The sequence below is a fragment of the Agelaius phoeniceus genome, chromosome 1 (genome assembly GCF_051311805.1).
Source record: "Agelaius phoeniceus isolate bAgePho1 chromosome 1, bAgePho1.hap1, whole genome shotgun sequence".
NCBI classification, from domain to species: domain Eukaryota; kingdom Metazoa; phylum Chordata; class Aves; order Passeriformes; family Icteridae; genus Agelaius; species Agelaius phoeniceus.
The window spans coordinates 52991771-53012354 of record NC_135265.1 but is presented as its reverse complement, the minus strand read 5'-3'; the positions used below and the strand labels follow the sequence as shown (position 1 = coordinate 53012354).

General features: G+C 41.5%; 1 protein-coding gene across 2 annotated transcripts in view; it reads right to left on the bottom strand.

Annotated features, from left to right (window-relative positions):
- The window catches only part of EGFR (epidermal growth factor receptor), a 157855-nt gene that overhangs the window by 8368 nt on the left and 128903 nt on the right, over positions 1-20584 (bottom strand). The window contains exons 16-27 of one of the 2 annotated variants that reach the window (XM_054629073.2): positions 18294-18329; positions 16853-16994; positions 15092-15214; positions 13759-13857; positions 9180-9365; positions 5764-5919; positions 4888-4963; positions 3560-3706; positions 1113-1210; positions 407-574; positions 266-313; positions 60-165 (exon numbers count right to left, since the gene is read on the bottom strand). In XM_054629073.2, the coding sequence (XP_054485048.2) occupies positions 60-165; positions 266-313; positions 407-574; positions 1113-1210; positions 3560-3706; positions 4888-4963; positions 5764-5919; positions 9180-9365; positions 13759-13857; positions 15092-15214; positions 16853-16994; positions 18294-18329 (1385 nt within the window). The remainder of the gene's footprint in view (positions 1-59; positions 166-265; positions 314-406; positions 575-1112; positions 1211-3559; positions 3707-4887; positions 4964-5763; positions 5920-9179; positions 9366-13758; positions 13858-15091; positions 15215-16852; positions 16995-18293; positions 18330-20584) is intronic. The other variant, XM_077178891.1, reaches the window with a different exon arrangement.

The window sequence follows — 20584 nt, the reverse complement described above, 5'->3', positions numbered from 1 at the left end:
ACAAGCAAAGGGCTTGTGGATGAGTGGCCATGGTATGGAAAAGCAGGAAAAGAACTCACCTGGGGCTGGTAGGAAGCTGTCATCTAAGCTGTCCTCCAAGAAAGCACCTGTTGGGTCTGAGCTATACCTCTGGACAAAGCTGTCTTCCCGCACAGGGTGCCCCTGCTAGGATGAAAGTAGAGAAAAACAATATTAAAGGGACTGATTTGTAGGAGCTGATCCACATAGGAGGATTTACTCCCTTATTAAAGGTCATTCCACTTACCCCGTTCCTGTCAATGCAGGTTGTAGCAGAGTTGTTGCTGGTAGCACTCTTAAAAGACAGAGAAAGAAAATACAGACATTATGAGAAGCAGTTCACTCTTAAAATTTCATGTCATATTTCCACAGTGGAAAATTTTCATACCAATGAACTCAAGAGGGGAGTGCGAGACGTTGAAGGGCTGTTGAAAAAACCCTGGTGTGGCACGAGGTACTCATCTGCATCCACTATATCCTCCATGTCCTCCTCCTCCATCAGGGTGCGATAGAACTTGGAGTCCGTAGGGCTGGGCAGGTGCATCCTATCATCTCCCTGTTGAAAAAGTCAGCATGAGACAAAACTTGCAGACTCCTTTCAAGCCCTCATTCTCCCCTTCTCTCTGAGACAAAGTCATTTAACAAGAGGCACAAGATGCAAAATCTTGATTCATAGATTCACAGAATCTCTGTTGGAATCTGAGTTGGAAGGGACCCACAAGGCAGGTCCAATGTTTAAGTAAATGGCCCATTCAGCGATCTGTGCGTTTAAGCAAATTTACCTAGAGTTTAGGGGAACCTAGACCTGCAATCTCAGTCCATGTGCTGTAAAATGACTGCATTTTGAAGAGGATCAAACTATGTTCTCCTCTCATGGACTGTTTCTGGTTCTAGACAGAGACCAGTACTAAGAAAATAGTGACCAGTCTTGACATTTTGTTTGTGGCTCTAGCTGAATGAGTTAAAACCTGGAAAGCAACATTAAATCTGGCCTTCAGTTATCCATATCATATGTTCTCATATGCATTACTAGTTACTTGGGGCCTCAGATCAAATGCCCATCAGAGGGCACTTCCCACCGCTGTGTTTAGTACCTGTATGACAAGATAGCGCGGAGGGTCACGGGCCATTTTTGAGAATTCAGCTATCAGCTCACGAAACTTGGGACGGCTGTCTGCATCGATCATCCAGCCTGCAGGAAAAGCAATGCACAAACAAAATTGTATTGGTGATCAAACACAGAGTCTAAAATAAAATATAACAGCAAAAAAGCAGTGTCATGTGTGGAAAAAAGAAAGGAGCTACCCCTAAGGGACCACCATAAAAGTTAATTCACCAGCCATGGGTGTGAATTTCATCACTTAAAATGCAGATCTTGGCAGTTTTGGGAAGACGGAAATAAAACACCACATTGGAAAAGCTTCAGGCTGAGTCTACATCCACGTGGGCAGGCAGGTCCCACCTGAGGGATAATCCCAATTAGATTGCTTTGAAAAAAGCTCTTGAAGGAGAGGAATCAAACTAACACCAGTGGCTGCCTGCAGTACCAGGATTTGCTGTCTGACAGTCACTGGACTGCTTCATGAAGCCCTGGGAAGCCTACAGCAGAAGCCTCCCTCTGTACCAGATGTCTTCTAAAATACAAAACATCCTCACTGGAGACATATTGAAAGATTACTGCAACTAAGCTGTATTTAATTAGTAAACTGACTTCAACAAAAGTAAGTCCTTACAGCTTAGTTTGGATCAATGCTAGAAGAGATTTCAAATATAGATACTGGAGGTTTTACATGTGATATCAGTTAGGAAACCCACATTTTCTGTAATCAACTAACAGATGAGCTGATCTTGAGACTCTTGTGTTTAAAATTAAAAATAATAAAGGTCAAGCTTAGTATGTCTAGAGGAATTCAGAAGAAACAGCTGATCTATATTAATGGGAAAATGAAGGGGTTATATGCCTTCTGAAATCTGAATTAGACAAAGATCCACGTTAGACAAAATCTCAACATTTCCAGTGACTTTTTACCAGCTAGAAATATCATTCCTCACTAATTCAGAAAGAAATGCTTCTTGCTATTAGATAAAATTGAGTGTTTGGGAATTCACTGTTCTTGCAGGAGTAGAATCTACTGTGTCTGACTTTATCTCTAAGTTGCCTATATTTAAATGCTAGTTTTTAAATTTAAAAATTAGTAATTATTTTGCAATAACTTTGAACATTTCAGATTATACTTTCTGATTATAAAAGAGGTGACTGGGAATCCTGAATTCCTTTAGATAAAATGGCACAGCTTCAAAAGGGTCGGCGCTGTAGCCTGCAAACATGAGGTGACCAGAGCAGCAAAAGATGTGCAACCGAGTCCTGTGCCAGGAGGAAGGCTCAGCCCCCAGATGCTCACACTCTTGCATTTAAATTCAGTGTAATGGCATGGAAAGGATGGGGACACTCCATTGGCTGTGTTTTACAAGCAACAGGTACCAGATCAGGTGCCTGGCAAAAAGCCTCCTTTCTACATCTGGACTGACCCTAAGGAAAAATAGGGGCTGAGGTCTCAGTAGGGTTCAGAATCTCTGAGGAGGAGTTTCTAGGACATTGCTTTGGGGTCTGGGCACCTCCCAGGCTAGGTGCACACTTCTGGATGTGGTTCCTGTTGCCCTGCTGAGCACAGGATCAGGCTCACCTAGTGTGATGCTTGTCCCACCACAGCAATATGTGTGTGCTCTAGGATTCCCCAAAAGTGCTGCACTACAGAGTGTTCATAGCTCCTGTTTCAGGAACAGGTACATATTCCTCCAGTGAGAAGGTCTTAAATGCCACCTAGTGGGCTGCTTATCACATCCTCACAGCAGTGAGCAGGGATGTGGCAGTCACAGCCTAGAGATGTGCAGGAAACAGGTAGTAGTAATCTGACATTTAGTAGATGATATAGATGGAAAGGGGGTTTGAGGTTCAGAAGTCCTTTGACATGTCCTAAACCAGCCAAAAAGTGCTTCAGAAACCCTCTGCTCTTGAGCTGCATGCCAAAAAGGGACCAGCCAAAAATGAGGAAGAAATTTGAAAAGGCACTCTAAATCCTCGTGTGTATCTAAATTTATGATTGTGCCTGCACTCCCGACAGTCCTTTAGTAATAATCCACCTGTGTGCTTGCAGTGGGAAGCACATTACTGAACCAAGGGGGTGCTTGGAGGAGAAGGCAGTGCTGATTTTATTTCCTAGGCATACAAAACCAGAGTATGAGGCACAGAGGTTGGTGTCATGCTAATTTATAGTCCCTGACCGTATAGGTTTAAACTAATTGACAATATCAGTCAGTGGTGTGAATGGTGAAAAAAACCTTAGTTGGTTGAATGGGTGACTCATGAAGCCACATCCCATGCTCCTAGGAAAAGCTCAAGGTGTGGGAACACACTCTGGTGTCACCACTCTTTTCACACAACCCTGTTTCTGTGCCATTACCAGGAAGGCAGCATAAAATGCAACTGAGTTACTTATTCAGCTCAGATTGTGAGCAGCCACAAGCCCAGGTGTGAACTCACATTTGACCATGATCATGTACACATCGATGGTACAGATGGGCGGCTGCGGCAAACGCTCGCCCTTCTCCAGCACAGAGGAGATCTCACTGGCAGGAATCCCTTCATATGGCTTGGAACCAAATGTCATCAGCTCCCAAACTGTCACACCTGTAGGGTGGGAAGAGAAGATCATGAAAGAAACTGCCAGGAGCTGGACTGCTCTGAATAGGTGTGGAGAAGTAGCAAGCAGAGAGGGGTCCCCTGGAAGCACTGTTTTGCCAGAACCCCAACCTGAGAAACCATTTTCTGCCATGATTTTAAAAAGAGATTATATATAACACTTTGAAATCATCCTGCTTCCATTTAAGGTTTTGCTTTTTTCCTTTTTATTTTTTTTTAAATCTCAGCTAATATATCAGTGTTGAACATTCTACAGGCTTCCTGGCCCCACAGAAAGGAAATGCAGGTTACTGTCTCCCAACTCCAACACCGCAACTGGTTTTAAAAATGGAAGTTCTCTTTTTGTTTGAAAACAATCTCTCTGGAGATGAGCAAAAGCAGTTTTTGAAAGACGTGTAAACCAGCTGCCTAAGCGTCATTTGCTGACATACCATGGACTCTTGTGATGTAGCTGTTGTGATTATCCAGTAGCTTAGGATACAAAACAAGATTTTGGATGCCAAGATACATAATTGGATTAAGAAGACCAGAGGCTGTACTGTTACAAAAAGGACATAGGATCTGACCATCTGCATTAAATATTTTCCAGGAATATAAGAGCCCATGGGGGGAAATTTTGCAATAGGTTGCTTTGGAAAGTTTCCTTTCTGCTTCTTTCTTTCAAGCTGGCTTTATGAACTATACCAAATACAAAATAAATTCTCTAAGGAGGTTATCACACTGCTTCCCTTTTAGCATTGTCCTCTCAGTACCAGGACAGCATAAACATTTTTGGCCTCAGCAGAGTTACACTGATTGACACCAACTGATAGTATGACCAGTGATTTTAAGTCCTCCTAGTTATCCATCTCTATTGCCAGCTCCATTAGATTTCCTGTGAAGTTGCTGAATAAAATCTTTAACAGAACTTCAGCAAATAGACCAGAGTCTCCTACCTGTGGCCCCTTTCAGGGGAGGGCTGATTACCCAAAGCATATTCTGTGAAACATCTTATACCTGCAGTTTCATGGGGATTTTACTTCATTGAATAGGTGATTTGGGCACTGTGTTAATATATTTGATCTCTTGCGCTTCTCACAATGCAAAGTAAAAAGGCCAGTATAGAGTCACCAGCAAATAATGAAATTTTCCAACCTATCTGCAATAATTGTAACTGCTTTTAAACTCACCATAACTCCAGACATCACTTTGATGAGTGTAAATCCGGTGTAAAATTGACTCCAATGCCATCCATTTAATAGGAACCTAGGAAAATTCACAAATAATCCTTAAGAAGCTGACCCAAAATTTATCAGGGATATTTACCACCAGGTGGTGTGTAAATCAATAGTTTCATTGCAGAAGGAAAAAAAACAAAAACAGCCAACAGAACCAGCTGAACGGTAGAACAGACAACTTTTGAGTTCCCCTTTATTATTTTCATATGTTGTTAAGAACCTGGAAACATGTGGAATACTAGGTGTATCAGAAATATCTCTTACTAAACAGTTTTACAGTATTTTAAACAGTCAAATAACTACTTTTTAGCCTTCTATCAGAACAGGACACAAATCCAGTCTTAGGCTACATGACTGGTCTACACTCATATGGTTTCAATTTATGGCCTCTGCAATATTTGCAAGCAGCTTCTCTTTAATTTCTCAGCAGGACACATTCTCTCCATCAGCACGCAGTACAACACAAAAGCATGTTGAACCAAGTCTGACAGGTCTTTCTTCTGCTATAAATATACAACATTCCCTTTCTCTTTATAAACTGCACAGTCTTATTGGTGTTGGCTACACTGATGAATTTTCCCAGACATTCTGGGTGGGAATTTCAAAAGCATTTGCTGCTCTGCTACCTCTGCTCCCATTGCACTCCCACTGGCCTGATGCTACTTTGGCTGATTTCAGAGGACTTCCACAGGCTTCAAAGGCAGCACGCTGGGATGGCAGCTGAGAGCTTTGAAAAACACACTCTCTTTCCCCCCCCTTTGTTTGAGGCTTGTGTGCAAGCACAAACACCAGCAAATGAGCAGTAGTTCATTGTGCAGCGTGCTTTACCTTGCCTCCCTCAGCATGATATTCCTTCTCGTCTGCACCGAGCAGCTTTGCCAGCCCGAAGTCCGTGATTTTCACATGCTGAGGAGTCTTGACAAGGACGTTCCTGGCAGCAAGGTCACGGTGCACTAGGCGCCGTTCCTCCAGATAGTTCATTCCCTGCAATGTAACACACTGCTGGTCAGCTCTCACTGGTACAATCAAGTCACCAAACCTCAGCTGCTCTGTGGTAACCACAGACATCACCATAAACACGTGGTGAGTTATCCCACCTGCACTCTCCATTTACATGATGTTTATTGCAGGGTGAGGATGAGGGTTACTCTTGTAACATTACTGACTGTTACTATTACCCTGCAGGAACCTTCTTGTGGGTCCAGGCACTGGCAGAGTGATGAAGGACAAAGATGCAGTAGTGGGTAGAATAGATAGTAGCAGGGGATCTGGTTCCTTTGGAACTTAGTTCAAGAAATACAAAATCAGGATGGAACTTAGAAATAAAGGGACACAGTCTTCTTTCGGCTGCACTTGTGCAAACCCAATGAGTTCAGGAGAGCACAGTACAGAGTTTAACTATCCCCTGCCATTATATACACACACCAACCCTACAGAGAGTATTTAGACAATTACTCAAAGATGCTCATACTGTGTTTTATTACAGGCAGCGTACTCTGCCTCTTCCTGCTAGCAATCAGGCAGTCCACTGCAAGGGTAAAAATGGGGGGAAAACAAAAAAAGTTCATTCTAGGTCTGAACTCAGAGCTGCATCCATTTTCCAGTCCCCTTTGAAAAAGGCAAGTTCTTCCAGTTTCACTACCTCCCATGATTAGGCTGGATTTGCCATAGCATACGTGCTTTTTTTGGTATGACTGCCTTTCAAGGAAGAATATAACTAATTGTGCTAGTTTGACTTCTAAAGCATAAATTTAACAGCTGTGTTTCTGACCACAGAGGTTACTCCCCTTTCCCTCAACACCAGTCTCTTGGTATATGGAATCAAAAAGTTCATGATTTGCATGTTTCCTGCAATATCTTCTCCAAAATCCACTATTATTCCCAGTTCATGCATTTCTGCTGGTGGTAGCTTGCGCACTTGTATTTTGATGAAGAGAATTGATAAAAAATTACTTTTAACCTACAAAGTTAGCACCAAAATGATCGTGTTGATGTGATGGAAAAGGACTGGAGGGAATAATTGCCTTCCATCCTCCACCCGCTTCCTAAGCCCACTTCTAAGCTGGACCACCATCAAATCCTCCTTCCAAGTCCCTCAGCAGAACTTCACCCATGCACTGCTAATGTTGCCAAAACAAACCACCCAAACAAACTGGCACAGTGCCACTACGAGCGTGCACTGAATCACACAAATAGATCTTTAGCAAGCAGAGCTCTCGGAACAAAAACTTCTGAGCTGCTGACAGAAAACAGACTATCTTAAAAAAAATAATAATTGCATAATCTAGCCCCAGTAGGATAAAAAATGCCCTGCTAAAATTGACTTGCTGCAGAGGCTAATAAGACTCAGAGCTGCTGAAAGGCAGAATATCAGTGTCACACTAAGCTGTTTCGGGTGCTGATCGCTGAATACTCCTGCACGTGCATAACCATACACCAAAAATGTTGAACTGCTGGCTTAGAAAGTTCAGCACATTTTTAATTGTGTGCAGGCTTGGAGTTTAATCCATTTTTCATCACTAAGCATTAGACCATTGTGTTCAAAGAGTTCCTTCACAGTGTTTCTGCACATGGAGTGTTTATGCTATCATAACATCTTGCCTGGAAGAGAGGACTCCATACCTCAGGAAAAGATAATGTTTGTAAAAGATGCAAAGAAAACTTTTTTCAAAGCTATGAAAACAGTAACAAAAATAAGCTTCCCAGGGAACTTGCCTCCTGCTGATTAGTTACCAGACATGTATTTGTTTCAATTCTTTTTTCCACTCATAAGTAAAAAATTTTTAAAGTGTCAGAGAATGTTCAAAAATCTGGCATAACTTTATCAGAGTAGTAGCACCTGACACATTGGTGGGAAAAAACTGTACATAATATTTATGAGTGCTTTGAGAAGAACTTCAGTGGACTAGCACAAAGGAGTTATGTTGAAGGTCAGGCATCACTGGAGAGGGTAGAAGTTGCTATGGGCAAATGTTGAACCACCATGAAAAAATCAAACGAAAGCGAACAATTGTGAATGGCAACCTCTCAGGCAAGCAATGCCCCAAGAAACCATCTGGGGATACATTTTCCCACCTTAAAAATTAACAAGGAGAAGAAGGAGGAGGAGGGAAATATAGCCTCCAGTTCACCCTCCAAAGAGACTGAAACCAGGACAGAGCAGTAATTGATTTTAAACAAGAAAGCAAAAGAGTCACAAAAAGTCACAAAAAAAAGCAACTCACATCCCAGGTGGACACATAAATTAGATTTCACTTGTTGTGGAGCAAAATGTAAAAAACGTACACTGAGATGAAAAATGTGCTCTATAGACATTTGGTGGATACATTTCTGAGGTCCTCAGCATATTTCCTGAAAGCAAACCACAGCTGGGCAAGCCTGGCATGTACACAAGGCCTCAAGGGACAGATAAGTTTTTAAGTGTGTGGTTTTCCTGCAGACCAGCATTCCTGAAATAAGTAGCATTAAAGCAACCATGCTGTGTGGACACTGCCATCTCATATGATGAATCTCCAACAAATTGCAGTTATTTTTTTGCTGATTTTGCATTGATTTTCTATGTTTGCAAACAGCTAACCACCATCCAAACACAGCATATTGGGCTAGATGCTGTACTGCAGCTCCTCTGCTGCTCTTTGGCAAACAGTACCAGGTGTGACAATAAGACTTTTATGGCCATTGCAGACCCCAGCTCAGCATCTATGAATGAAACCCAGAGGCAGCTCTGGGTTGCCTGAATGCCTTTTGTTGAAAGCCCAACTGAGCAAGGACGGAGATGGGATTCAGTAGTCAGCAGTTTTGATCCGTGGCCTCAGAGATTTCAGCATGAAACTCTCCAAGTTGAATACACAAGAAGGGGTATTCAACATCACTGTCCTGTGACACAGCCTGAAGAAATCCACTGATGGAAGCAGCATTTTTCTGTGGAAATTAACAAATTCTTCTATTGCCTTCCCTGCTGCCTGTGCTGCATCACATTTGCATTCCATTATCCTTTCAATACTGGGTGCTTGGTTTGGACATAAATGTCTAGGTGATAATATTAAGGTGTCTAGAAGCATTTTGAAGAATAGTTAATGTTTGCTCATCAGCATGAAAATAGTAAATTGTTTGAGAAAAAGTAACTGCTTACTGCCATGTATAAGATACCTATGATCCAGGTGGTGAAACAGAAAGATTTGCAGAGATGGGTAATTACATGCTGTCAGACCTCTGAGTTTTAGCTGATCTGGAGCTCTGCTTACCTTTGCAATCTGCACACACCAGTTGAGGAGGTACTGAGAGCCGATGTTGTCCTTGTGCTCCCGGATGTAATCCAGGAGGCAGCCATAGGGCATCAGCTGGGTGATGAGCTGGACGGTTGAAGTGAGGCAGATTCCCAGCAAGCGACACACATGAGGATTGTCAACACTAGCCATCACATAAGCTTCCTGAGAAGAAAGGCAAAAAAAGAAACCTGTAACACTCCCTTTGGCATGACATGAATATTGACATGATATGAATATTTAGAGGCGGTTTAAAATAACTTGGTCATCCAAGAAGTTGCTAAAATACTATATGCAAACTTTCTGTCTCATATCACATACAAAATACACATATTTCCCACTCTGTGGACTGATTATTTTCCATTCAGTGGAATTTCCATATTTTCAACACTAAATCATCACTGAAATGCTACAGAAGAGCCAGTCTCTCAATACTGTACGTCAAGCAAACATTGGACAAAAAATCCTGGAGATTAAAACTTATAGACCAAGGAGGAATTAACAAATTGAACATCAACTGGAAGCTGATGGGATTTCATAATTTTGAGCACCTAATTGGAAGGGCAACACATTTTATAAACATGGCTTTTTTCTCCACAGACCTTTTAATGAAACTGACTGGAAATCAGTATTTTTGAGAATTCTGCTCCCCTGTCAAGGTTGGTACTAACCCAGAAAGTCAAAGTTGTCATCTAGAACACAACTGACAGTCTCATTCTTTAAGAGACCGTGTTCTTTTTGACCATGTTGTTCTTCATTCCATGTCAAACCAAATAGATTAATAATCAATTGGCCGCTTTAGAAGCTTGAAAGCTTTTCTTTAAGTAACAATGGTGAAAATACTGCCCTCAATTGGAAAAGCTTGTTTAGACTCATATAGAAAGGTAAATTGTACTAGAAAGGTACTTGGAATGTGGGAGCCCAAGCATTACAGACCCTTTGGTCAATTGGAATTTTGGGGTTTAATTTCATAAATATGTGAAACACTCTTTTTTCAAGTATGGGTACACACTGTGTAGCTTTAGGTACCTATCTACAACACCCAAGATACGTCCTCTTCTTTTGTTCTTCTGTGGGAAGGGAAAGAGCCCTTCAGAGGCTGGTTCAAATACATTATTTAACATGGCCATGGGGTAAAAAATCCTGATTTCATGGTTTTTGTATGCAAAAACTACTTATAGATTGAAATTTGAGATCTGTATTTATACTCAAATCCATGGTCAAGTGGCAGCTCAAAGAAGGGATTCCAAGGGGAAAAAATTAGAGCTGCAGTTGTTTGGTTTCTTTAACTAACTTTGTGTCTGATTTACAGTATGTCACTTTTAGATATTTTAAAAGTGATTTGATTGAAAAGTAACACAAGGGGAAATGAATGGGAATTTTTCCATTCAGTGAGCGGGTCAGCATCTTGATTCAGCATTTGGAGTAACACCTTATCACCCCTTGGCAATTCAGGCTAGCAATCCCCCAAAGCCTAAAATCATAGTCAAGACATGAATAGTACAAGGGAAAGAGCAAATCTGCTCTTTCTAAGAGCTTAAGAAAATAAATGCCATGGCACTTTACTCATCATCTAGCAAACAGATGTCACATAGCTCCATAGCTGGTGAGAACTATTATTAAACAAAGTTATTAAGGCAATGACGTTCAAGAAATAAGCAACCCCAATTCTTAAGCAATACTTTCTGGCCTCTGTGTTGTTGCTTAATGGGCCAGTCTAAGCAAAACATGATGTAATGCAGCCTCTTTTGAGGCACTAGTTCTGCATTTGGTATCCTTGTTTTGGAGCCCTCAGAATGAAAATGGCCTCCAGGCAGACAGGTTAAATAGGATCTGTGCCAGATTTAGTAAGAGCTCATCAGCCTACTGCATGGTGTGGGCACACCATTGACAAACAGCCCACTGATTATGTGGGCTAGCTCAGGGAAAGATAAAGCAGGAACACAATCTGTTATTCAGTTTGTATATGTTTGTGGCATCATTTGATTCTTCCAAATTTGTTATCCAATACTCAGACATAAGCAGAGACCAAAACAACTTCATTTCCCTATGCTTCCAAACTGAGCCATTGTAATGATGAAGGATGCCTTGCTTCCTGCTGGGATTCATATCCATATTGTATTCATTTTGGCAGGTCAGGGTGGGGGGAAGACTGCAGAGCAGGAGCTGTTCTCACTGCCCATCTGCTGCACAGCCCCCGTGGGGCTGACCCGGGGGCTGAGCACTGGGATGCTGCAGGAGCGTGGTGGGCGTTTGGGCCACAGCCTTCGGAGAGCATCCAAGTGTTGATTGCCTCTTGCATTTGATACTGCAGAGGAAAACAGGCCACTGCCTCCTCCTTTTAGAAAGCAGAACAGAGCTATTGTGTGGCTGTGGGTCCCTCTAAGTAGCCCAAGACATTAAAGTGGGTCTTTGTTTCAACTGTTTATCTTGGAAATCTCTTTGGGTTCAATCTGACCTGCTCCAAGTATGCTTGGTATTTAACAACAACCTTCTCAATTAACCCTACCCTAATAAAGTCAGCCAGAGCTTGCCTGGATTGTAAGAGCTAAAGCTGCTGTGCTAGTTCTATACCTAGTGTGATTCTGTAAGACAAATCATCTTTAATTAGACATTATTATCTTTGAGGTTCCAGTGACCTTGGAAAATTGGTTGTGTAGCAAAAATCTGTTTTGAGAAGTGCTTTTGGAGTCATCCCTCTGGCTTCTTTCACTAGTTCTGTATTTTTTTCAAAAACTTAGCTCTGAAATACAGAGTTCCACTGACCAAATTAACTAAAAATTAACAGGATTGGAAAAGCAAGAGCTTTTTGATAAACATCCTAATTCAAAGGAAAAGAAAATGTGGAGATTTGCTACAGAAATTTCTTTTAGAAGAGAATGCACTTTGATATCACTCAAGAGCACACAGTCCCTGCATCTACTGCCCAGTCCAGTGATCTTGATCTGCTGAAGGAAGGATGAAGTACTGTAGGCTTGTTGACTAACCCTTTTTCCAGGATACATGCCTTCAGGAATTTAATGTATTTAAGTCCAAAACATCCTTTGTGAACACTGTGTTATGCTCCTCATCACTGTGAAGAGCAAATGGTGGGGCAGAGCTCTGGGCAGGCAGCTGAGCAGCATCTCTGCCAGCTCCTCAACGGAGGGAATGTCAGTGAAGGGAGGGAGGGGCAGGAATGAGGGCCACGTAGGTAAGACCTGGGGAAGGGCTGAGACTTGTTCGGAGTCTAACTAAACTAAAACCAAAATGGATATTGCTTCCTGTATGGATTTGCAGATGGACCACCAGTTCTTCTGCACTGCTGCAATATGCCTATCAAATCATATGGTGCATAACACACAATCTGTTGAAGGAGAGTAATGTATTGGAATAACACTGTTTATTCAGGATGACTTGAAAAATCCAGTGAGCTTTATTATTGTCAGTAGCACAAGTGGTGGTTTGTTCACAGATATTTATCCTGAGACTTCTCACTACAAGGATGGGCTTTTTGTTAAGATCTTTACCAGCCTCAGCCATCTGAGATGAACCTTCCTACCTGAGGTGTCATTTGCTGGCCAAAACTGGATTTAAGAAAAAATATCTTCTAAATTCAGTCCCTACCAAAATAAAAAAAAATACCACAATTTTCCCCATGGCTGAAGGACTTGTGTGCTTGATTAACAACACCATCAATTCCAGACAAACAGGTCCATTTGGGACATACAAGGGACAGGACAGAAACAAACAGACATACTCTTCTTGTTGCTTAAGACTGAACCACAGCATGGGAAATGTGAAGTTATACTGAACTTCTGAGTGCTCCTCTCCTCACTCAGCAGTCTCCTTGTACACAAATTTATATATCCTGGGTGCTGCATGTTCCATGGCTTTGGTTCTAGTTAAGATTTTCATAAACTCCAGGTTCAGGAAACTTTGTATTTAGGACTCTGTCTCACTCATTGTAAACTCAAACATTTATGAACTCCTAAATCAGTGTCCCATAGCATTTTCTCCTGTTTTCTGAAGCTATGAGCTCTATCCAAACAATAAAATAAAAATCCCAAGCTTCTGTCAGAAGGTGAGATAATTTCTTGCATTCTATGGCAGATAAATCAGACAGCTGGCATTTTTAAATTTTATTTTGGATTTATTGTTAATTTAATTCTATTTAATCAAGCAAGTACTTTATGGCAACCTGCAGGATTCATAAATCACTAGGTCTGTTATTATTTGGCTTAGTTGTACCACCATAATGACAATAAAGGCTACAGCTTAAGGCCTAAAATATCAGAATAAAAAAAAGAGAAGTAGTTGTAAATGTGTGGTCCTAACTACTCCTTAGGTGCTACCCCACAAGTATAAAAAAAAAAGTATAAAAGTATTGGGATTGGATTCATGAGAGACACAAAAACACTTTACAGAGTGGGCTGCAAAGTGCAGAACTTCTAGATGGACAATTGAGTTTAGGATGCAAAATATTTCTTCCCACACAAATTCCTGAAACCCCTCTAGCTGTTAGAGAAGAAAATCCACAGACCACTGGCAACTTGAGAAAACAAACATGAAAACTCACATCAAGTATTTCCTTGTTGGCTTTTGGTGACGTAGCCTCTCTCAACTCTTTAATAGCAACAGGAATTTTAACCTTCTCTCCTTCTGGGATCCAAAGTCCCTACCAAAAAGAAACACAGAGAGTTATTCAGTCTCATATCTAACAGGTTAATTCTCACAGTTACATATATATTTTACATCTTCTGAGTAGACTTAAATATTCTGAGCAATGGAAAGACATGGCATACAACAAAAGTATGCAAAAAAATGTGTCTTGTGGGTATTACCAAATTCCTGTTAATATGGTGTTACTTCTTTTTCAGTCACCTCTACCATACTTTCTTGAAAAAACATGTTCATTACTATGCCTCTGTAAGTGGCCCAAGAGATGCATAAAGAGCAACATTTGTGGATGGAAATCTAACTAATTAGAGCTTCACAGCAACTGCATGTGCAAAACCTTGCCACTTCCAATTTATAAATCATGGGATGAAAATAATTAGCATTTTCTCATTAAAACCAGATGGCACCTGTGCTGTACAAATAATCCAGCCATACACATGCAGTGGTAGGGGAGTCTATGTCCCACCGGTGCAGTGATCTACATCTAAAGTAGGAGCCATTTAGGCGACAGGTCAGCAGTGTGGCACTGCTGTGGCAGTGTGGCACACTGTGGCACGTGGGAGGACATGCTCCTGAAACCCCCAGCAGTGCAAGTGCACATCTTTTTGTGCCCCTGAAGTTCCTAATCATAGCTGGAAGCCTGATTCGGAATATAGAGCTTTATAAAGAGCTATAGGAATCTACAGTTAATGGAAAAGCCTGAAACACATATCCTGAATAAAAGGAGGAACTTAATGAAGAAGCACAGAGGACAAACAAACATCACGAGAAAAAATAACTTGTGAACCTACACAACTGAAGGTGTGCAGACACTTTCACACATCGGAATCAGTTCTAATGAAAGAATGATTGAACATTATAAAAAGAAGATCCCAGATGACACAGAAAAATGGTTTTGCACTGAGCTAACCACAATGCATTTATTTTTCTTCTTAATATTTATAGTGGGTGTATCTGACTGTGGTAGGTTTTAAGTCATGATCTTTGTTCTCCAGGTTCAGCAGTATGACTTTGGCAACCTTTTATGTAAACCTGCTCCAGTTAACCAACTTCTAACAAAACTAATGATGATTGAGTAATCTCTCTACGCTTCAATAGATAGATACATGCTATAAAATCTAGTTAAAAAAAATATCTACACAATGATTGAAGCTCCCAGTTCTTGCTTTGTTTGGGCAGCTTCTGCAGGAAGGAGCAGGATGAAAAGGGGAATAGAAAAACAATGATCTTACCTTATAAACAGTGCCAAAAGCTCCAGAGCCTAAAACTTTGACCTTTTTAAATTCTGTTTCCTTTAGAATTCTCAGATGAGCCTGGTTTGGTGCCTCTCCACTGGGTGTCAGTGGTTCAACAAGCTGGTGCAGAGAGAAGATGATGTTAGAAGGTTACACAGTCTGGAAGATTGAACACTTTGGGGAAGTAAATAAATCCTTCCTTTAAAATAATGAACATATTATTCCATGTGAAGTTTTTGGGAGGAGAGGTCTGCTCTGATTTGCAGGAATAAATACCCACTCCAAAAATCAAGCATGGAGTGGCAGCTGCCATTTTGAAGGAAAGTGAAGGAATACCTCTTCTCAAATGGAGGCTATGACTTCAAAGCCTTGAAACATATGGCATGAAAAATCATGTAATTACCACAGATGCTAAAGGAGATTATTTTTGTTTTGAACTAGTGAATAAATTATTAAAATGTTTAAAATAATGGGCAAGAATCACCTGCAACCTTTCATGTCTGCTCTTGTTTAACTGGATAAAATTCCCAGGGTACCAGTGGATCACGCAGTGTACAAGCAGCAATTGAAACTCTGACAGTGGTTCTTCCCTCCAAAAAAGGGATGTTGAATTGCCTATTGTTTTTTTCAAAATTTTATCTTAGCCTAATTGCAACAGTGGCAATGCCCCTCCAAAGATATTTAATGCTTTTATGATGCATAAGTCAGCTTTTTCCTCAGTGTTTTTCCTTTTGCTTTTTCTTCAAATGAAACCATATTTAGCTAGATTCAATCTGATTTTAGAGGACCAGCACCCTCTCAGTTGTGATGAAATATCCTCATTTTGAGGAGTCCAGAGGGTACAATATGAGCTGAGCAGAAATTGAACTCTACTACCACAACTGCAGAATACAGCAGTATGTAAAATATAGTTTTATAGTGCAATGAAAAACAAGCCAGCTTATCTTTTTCTTCTTTTTTTTTTTAAGGATATTAGCAGCTGACTCTGCAAAGCTGGCAAGTACAGAATGAAGCTGCAATTGGGATTTTAGCAGAATGTTAAAGGCAATTGGCTAATTTACTAGAACCAGACTAGAAAGAGAAGGGGGCTAACCACAAAAGAGCAGCTTCCACCCAGGATTAGGAATTTTGCTGTATATGAGGTATCCAGAGGGTGATGCTGTAATGCACACAAAAACAAAGAGCAGTGCAGAAACCTTGTTCATGCCCAACAGGGTGAACCATTCACTTTGATGGCTTTGTGGGCTTTTTGTGCTAAAAACAAACCAAAGACAAGACACAAACACTTCCTCAATTCCTTTCCCTCCTCTCCTTTTTTTCCACAGGATCAAAGGGGAAATACTTTCAAGAGCATCCCAAGCTGCCAGAGGAGCCCCAAGGCTTGTCTGGAGGGACACAGGATTTGAGGCTGAAAGTCTACACAGGAAGGTAGTACGGATCAGCAAACACATTGCACCTCAACCTGAAGGTGTAGTTTTTTTCTGGGTAGACAATCTCAATGACTATCCTTGGGATTGAGACATCCAAATCCCTTAAGTATTTTGCAAATTATACACAGAGGGACCAGATTTGAGATTGAGAAGGTGTTAGGTGCATGCCGCTCCTTTCCTGGGTGGCATGGCAACTGCCTCGTTCCCCATCCCAAGGGATTGCTGAGCTACAAGGATGCAGGACACAGATGCAGGGTGCTTTAATCCTCTGGCACAAGGAGCAGGACCCCGGTGGGCCAGGTGGAGCAGGGGTGCTGGCAGCGCTCACCTCCCTCTCCTGCAGCAGGCGGCGCAGGGTGCGCTTCCGGACGATGTGGCGTCTGCGCAGGTAGAGGCCAATGCCCAGGCCCACCACCACCAGGCACAGGAGCCCTCCCACAACACCCGCTGCGATAGACGGGATCTTGGAGCTGCAACACAGCAGGGCACACAGAAAGAGAAAAAGATTCTTAGGTGTTAAGACTTTAAAGAAGGCCTAGAGAAGTTGCAGGAAGCCTTATGTTTTGATCAGACTCTGGATGCGCACATAAGCCTATTTGACATTTCAGATTTCTTGGACACCTGTATTTTTAAGTTCCTCGTCCTGTAATCTGTCCAAAGTGGTGCTTAATTTCCATCTGGGCTTAAAACTACAAGTCTTCACTCTTCCCTCAAACTCACAATTGGAACTGATCCTCATAGCTTAAGTGAGGGGATTTCTCCTCCCTCCAATGAACCCACCAAGCACATGAGCATCAGATCTGTGATGCCTATGTGTGCCAGCTGTGGGCAGCCCATGTGTGATCAGAGACATGAAGCATGTGGAGAGAAGGCCTCTCAGAAAGGCATCCACAGGTCTGATACCAGCAGTGCAGCTGATATCCCTCCATTATTGGGGGGGAAGGAGGCATGCTGTAAGGGTCACAGTGAAGGTCAGATCATCAATCTTCCTTAAAAGTACAAATGTCTGAAGCCAGGTGTTGTGTACCATTCCCACTGTACAGACAGATTGCTGCCTCTTTATTAAAGCTTGGGTAATTGCAAATTGAAGTTGAAAAGAAAAACCCGTTTTCCAAGGTTGTTTTTTGGTCTGTACTTAGAGATTCTTCCCAGCATTTTTCTAAGTTGCCCCAGGGATTACTATTAAATACAGTCACTTTTTAACAGTACTACTGGGCTGAATTTATCTTGCCATAGCATGACTTTGTGGCCAGAAACTAAATCCCTCTCTCTCTCAGTCAGACTGTTTGCTTGTTGCATGACCTCGAGCACATCATGAAGCCAAGCAGTGTGATATAAGATCTAGTTTGAGTGTGATGAATAAGAATCCAACTGGGCACAAAATATTTGGAGATGTTCAGATCACAGGGCTGGAAAAGACCCTCTGCATCTCTGAGTCTTCTGCAACACAGGTAACTATATCAGTCCTAAACATAGCTCTCTCTGCCCTTAATCCTTCCTTTTTCCATCCCCTCCTTTTATTCTTCAGATCCCTGGTCTCACCTTGACAAAAATTGTAGGCAGAACAAGATTTTGAAGTCTTGTGCCAGTAGCAGTGTTTCTCAGTTCTTTAAACCATTTTTATAGCTCTGAGCCTGCTTTAGTCTGTCACTTCCCTGTAAACAGCTGAAGACTTTAGTCCCAGCCTTGCAGTGTCCACTGTGGAAATGTAAACACACACACACATTCCTTCCAGCTCTGCCATTAATTGTAGCAGATGAAATACTCACCCATTTGGACAGCCTTCAAGACCTGGCCCTTTGCACCTGTAAAAACAAATGAACGTTACAAACATTGTATGTAGCTCTGGCCTACATACTTCTGTAATTCCAACTAAGAAGAGTGCTACTGATTTGAAAGTTTGTGTTTCAGAGCAGTCCAAGTGTTAACATAGGAATTTATAATAGTCATACACTCCATTAAATATCAGTCAACAACCTTGCTCCAAAATCTTTTATCTAGAGAAATAGCTATGCTGCATACTTAGTTTAAAGAATGTTTTAAAACAATTTTTTACCATGTGGTAGAAGTGGGGGAGGACATAGATACACAAAATTCATGGATTCCCTATCTGTGCAGAGCCCAGGGCTGACTGTGGAGGAGAGCAGAAGTAGCCTCCTTCTCCTACACGGACAGAAATACATGTGGAAACATGTCATTGCAGACCCTCCTGCATAATCCTTGCTTCCTGATAAGGTAAAGAACTCAATTTCCAGACTTGCTGTTTCAATGGAAAACTGGGGTAGCAGATACATGGACTTTCATCAAAAAATGAGATTTGACAGCACTCTCTCAGGCTACAGTTTGTTGGCATGCGTCCATAGTATTTTTCCTTTAGAATCCAAAGTCTTATGTTACTGGTAATATAAACAGGTACAATCATCACCCAGGGAGCCAGGAACTCTACTAGCAAGTCATTCACCCTCCATTTGAGTTTAAAATGCTCAAATTTTTGGCAGTGCAGTGCAAAAAAACCCCACAGATGAAAACAGTGACTACGTTCACTTGATGGTCTAATGAGTATGAGAGGCACAGTGCATTCCCCAAGTGCTGCTGGTCTATAAGATGTATGCTCTTCATGGGAATTGTGGTCTTTGTGGTGTCTGCTGAGGAAGGAGAGCATTACTGAGAGGCTGACATCACCTCTAGAAAACAGAGCACAGAAAAGGACTAAAGTCCAGTTTGTGGTATCCGCTCCCTGTGCTGACTTAAAGAAAGTGGATCATCCCAAAACAATTCCAGAGGAGGTCAAATAGGGGGTAAGAAGTGAGCCCATGCCAGGAAAACTGGAATGGAATCCTTCTCACTGACAGGAGAAACCAAAAAAATCTCAGAATGCCAGGTAGAGTTGTAGATCTTCTCTTGTAACTTGGACTAGGTCTGGGGAAGGAAGAGGTGAAGCAACTACTCATTTTATTGGGTTTTAGTTTGTTTGTTTGTTTGTTTTCATTACTCGGATCTTCCCTTGTGTATTTGTCTTGTTTCTGGGCCAACACAGTGCTCCAAGACCCAGCATCTGGAAGGTCTCATAAGTTCACTGGGCTCCCATGCAAGAATGTGCATCCTGGTGTCCTGGACATGCTGGAAGTGCTGTGCATACCAATTCCCGGATTCCGGGTCCTCAGCCTTGTTAGCTTTCCTCCCAGCATACAGCTTGCTTTGTTTGCTCAGTTGTGTAACGAAGCACAGAGAGGCTGCACGTGCAGAGCAAGGCCACCAGCTTGCTTATCGTCACAGGGGGCAGATCTTGCCTTGGGCTTCTCTCTTCAGGTGCTCAATGGAAAACTGATCTAGGACTCCAGACCCTCATCCAGTCATGGTCTACCTCCTGAACATTAATTTCTAACACAACAAAACATGTGCAGCTGCTCTTGATAAGAATGAGAAATTAGAAGACCTCACCTAATTTCAGAATATGACTACTGTCCCTCAAAGTATCTCCTTCTCAAAATTCTGGTTTGCTATGCTACTTTAAGATGGCAAATTCTCTATGTGCTTCAAAACAAACAAAACTGGCTGAGGGGATTATAGCTAGAGTCTGAGAAATGACTGACCAGTTCTTCTCTTACACATTAAAGTAGAGGCAGGAGAACTGCAGATTTTTTTATCAGTTTCCTTACTTTTCCCACACAAATCCATCAATATCAAGTCTTGTAGGATAAAGTAAAAAGGTGTTTGGGAAGAAATAGAGAGATCAGTTTGTGCTTTTCAAATCCCACTTGGTTTTCTGATTAATTTCACAAGTCAGAGAAGAAACAAAATCCATAAGCATTATCCCTCCAGGACTATATATAACTATCTTTCTTAATGTGGAACTTTATGATGACACCCTACATAAGTAACCCAGATTTTATGGAATCTAAACGATCATGTTTTCCATTCCTGAGTAATTTTTCTTCTGCTTACAGAAACCAAAATGACAAATGTGACCTTATGTTATGAAGAGCCTCAAGATCTTATGGATATATGAGATGAATATAACAGCAGTTGTAGTCTTTGATAGATTTCTCTACTTATTGGA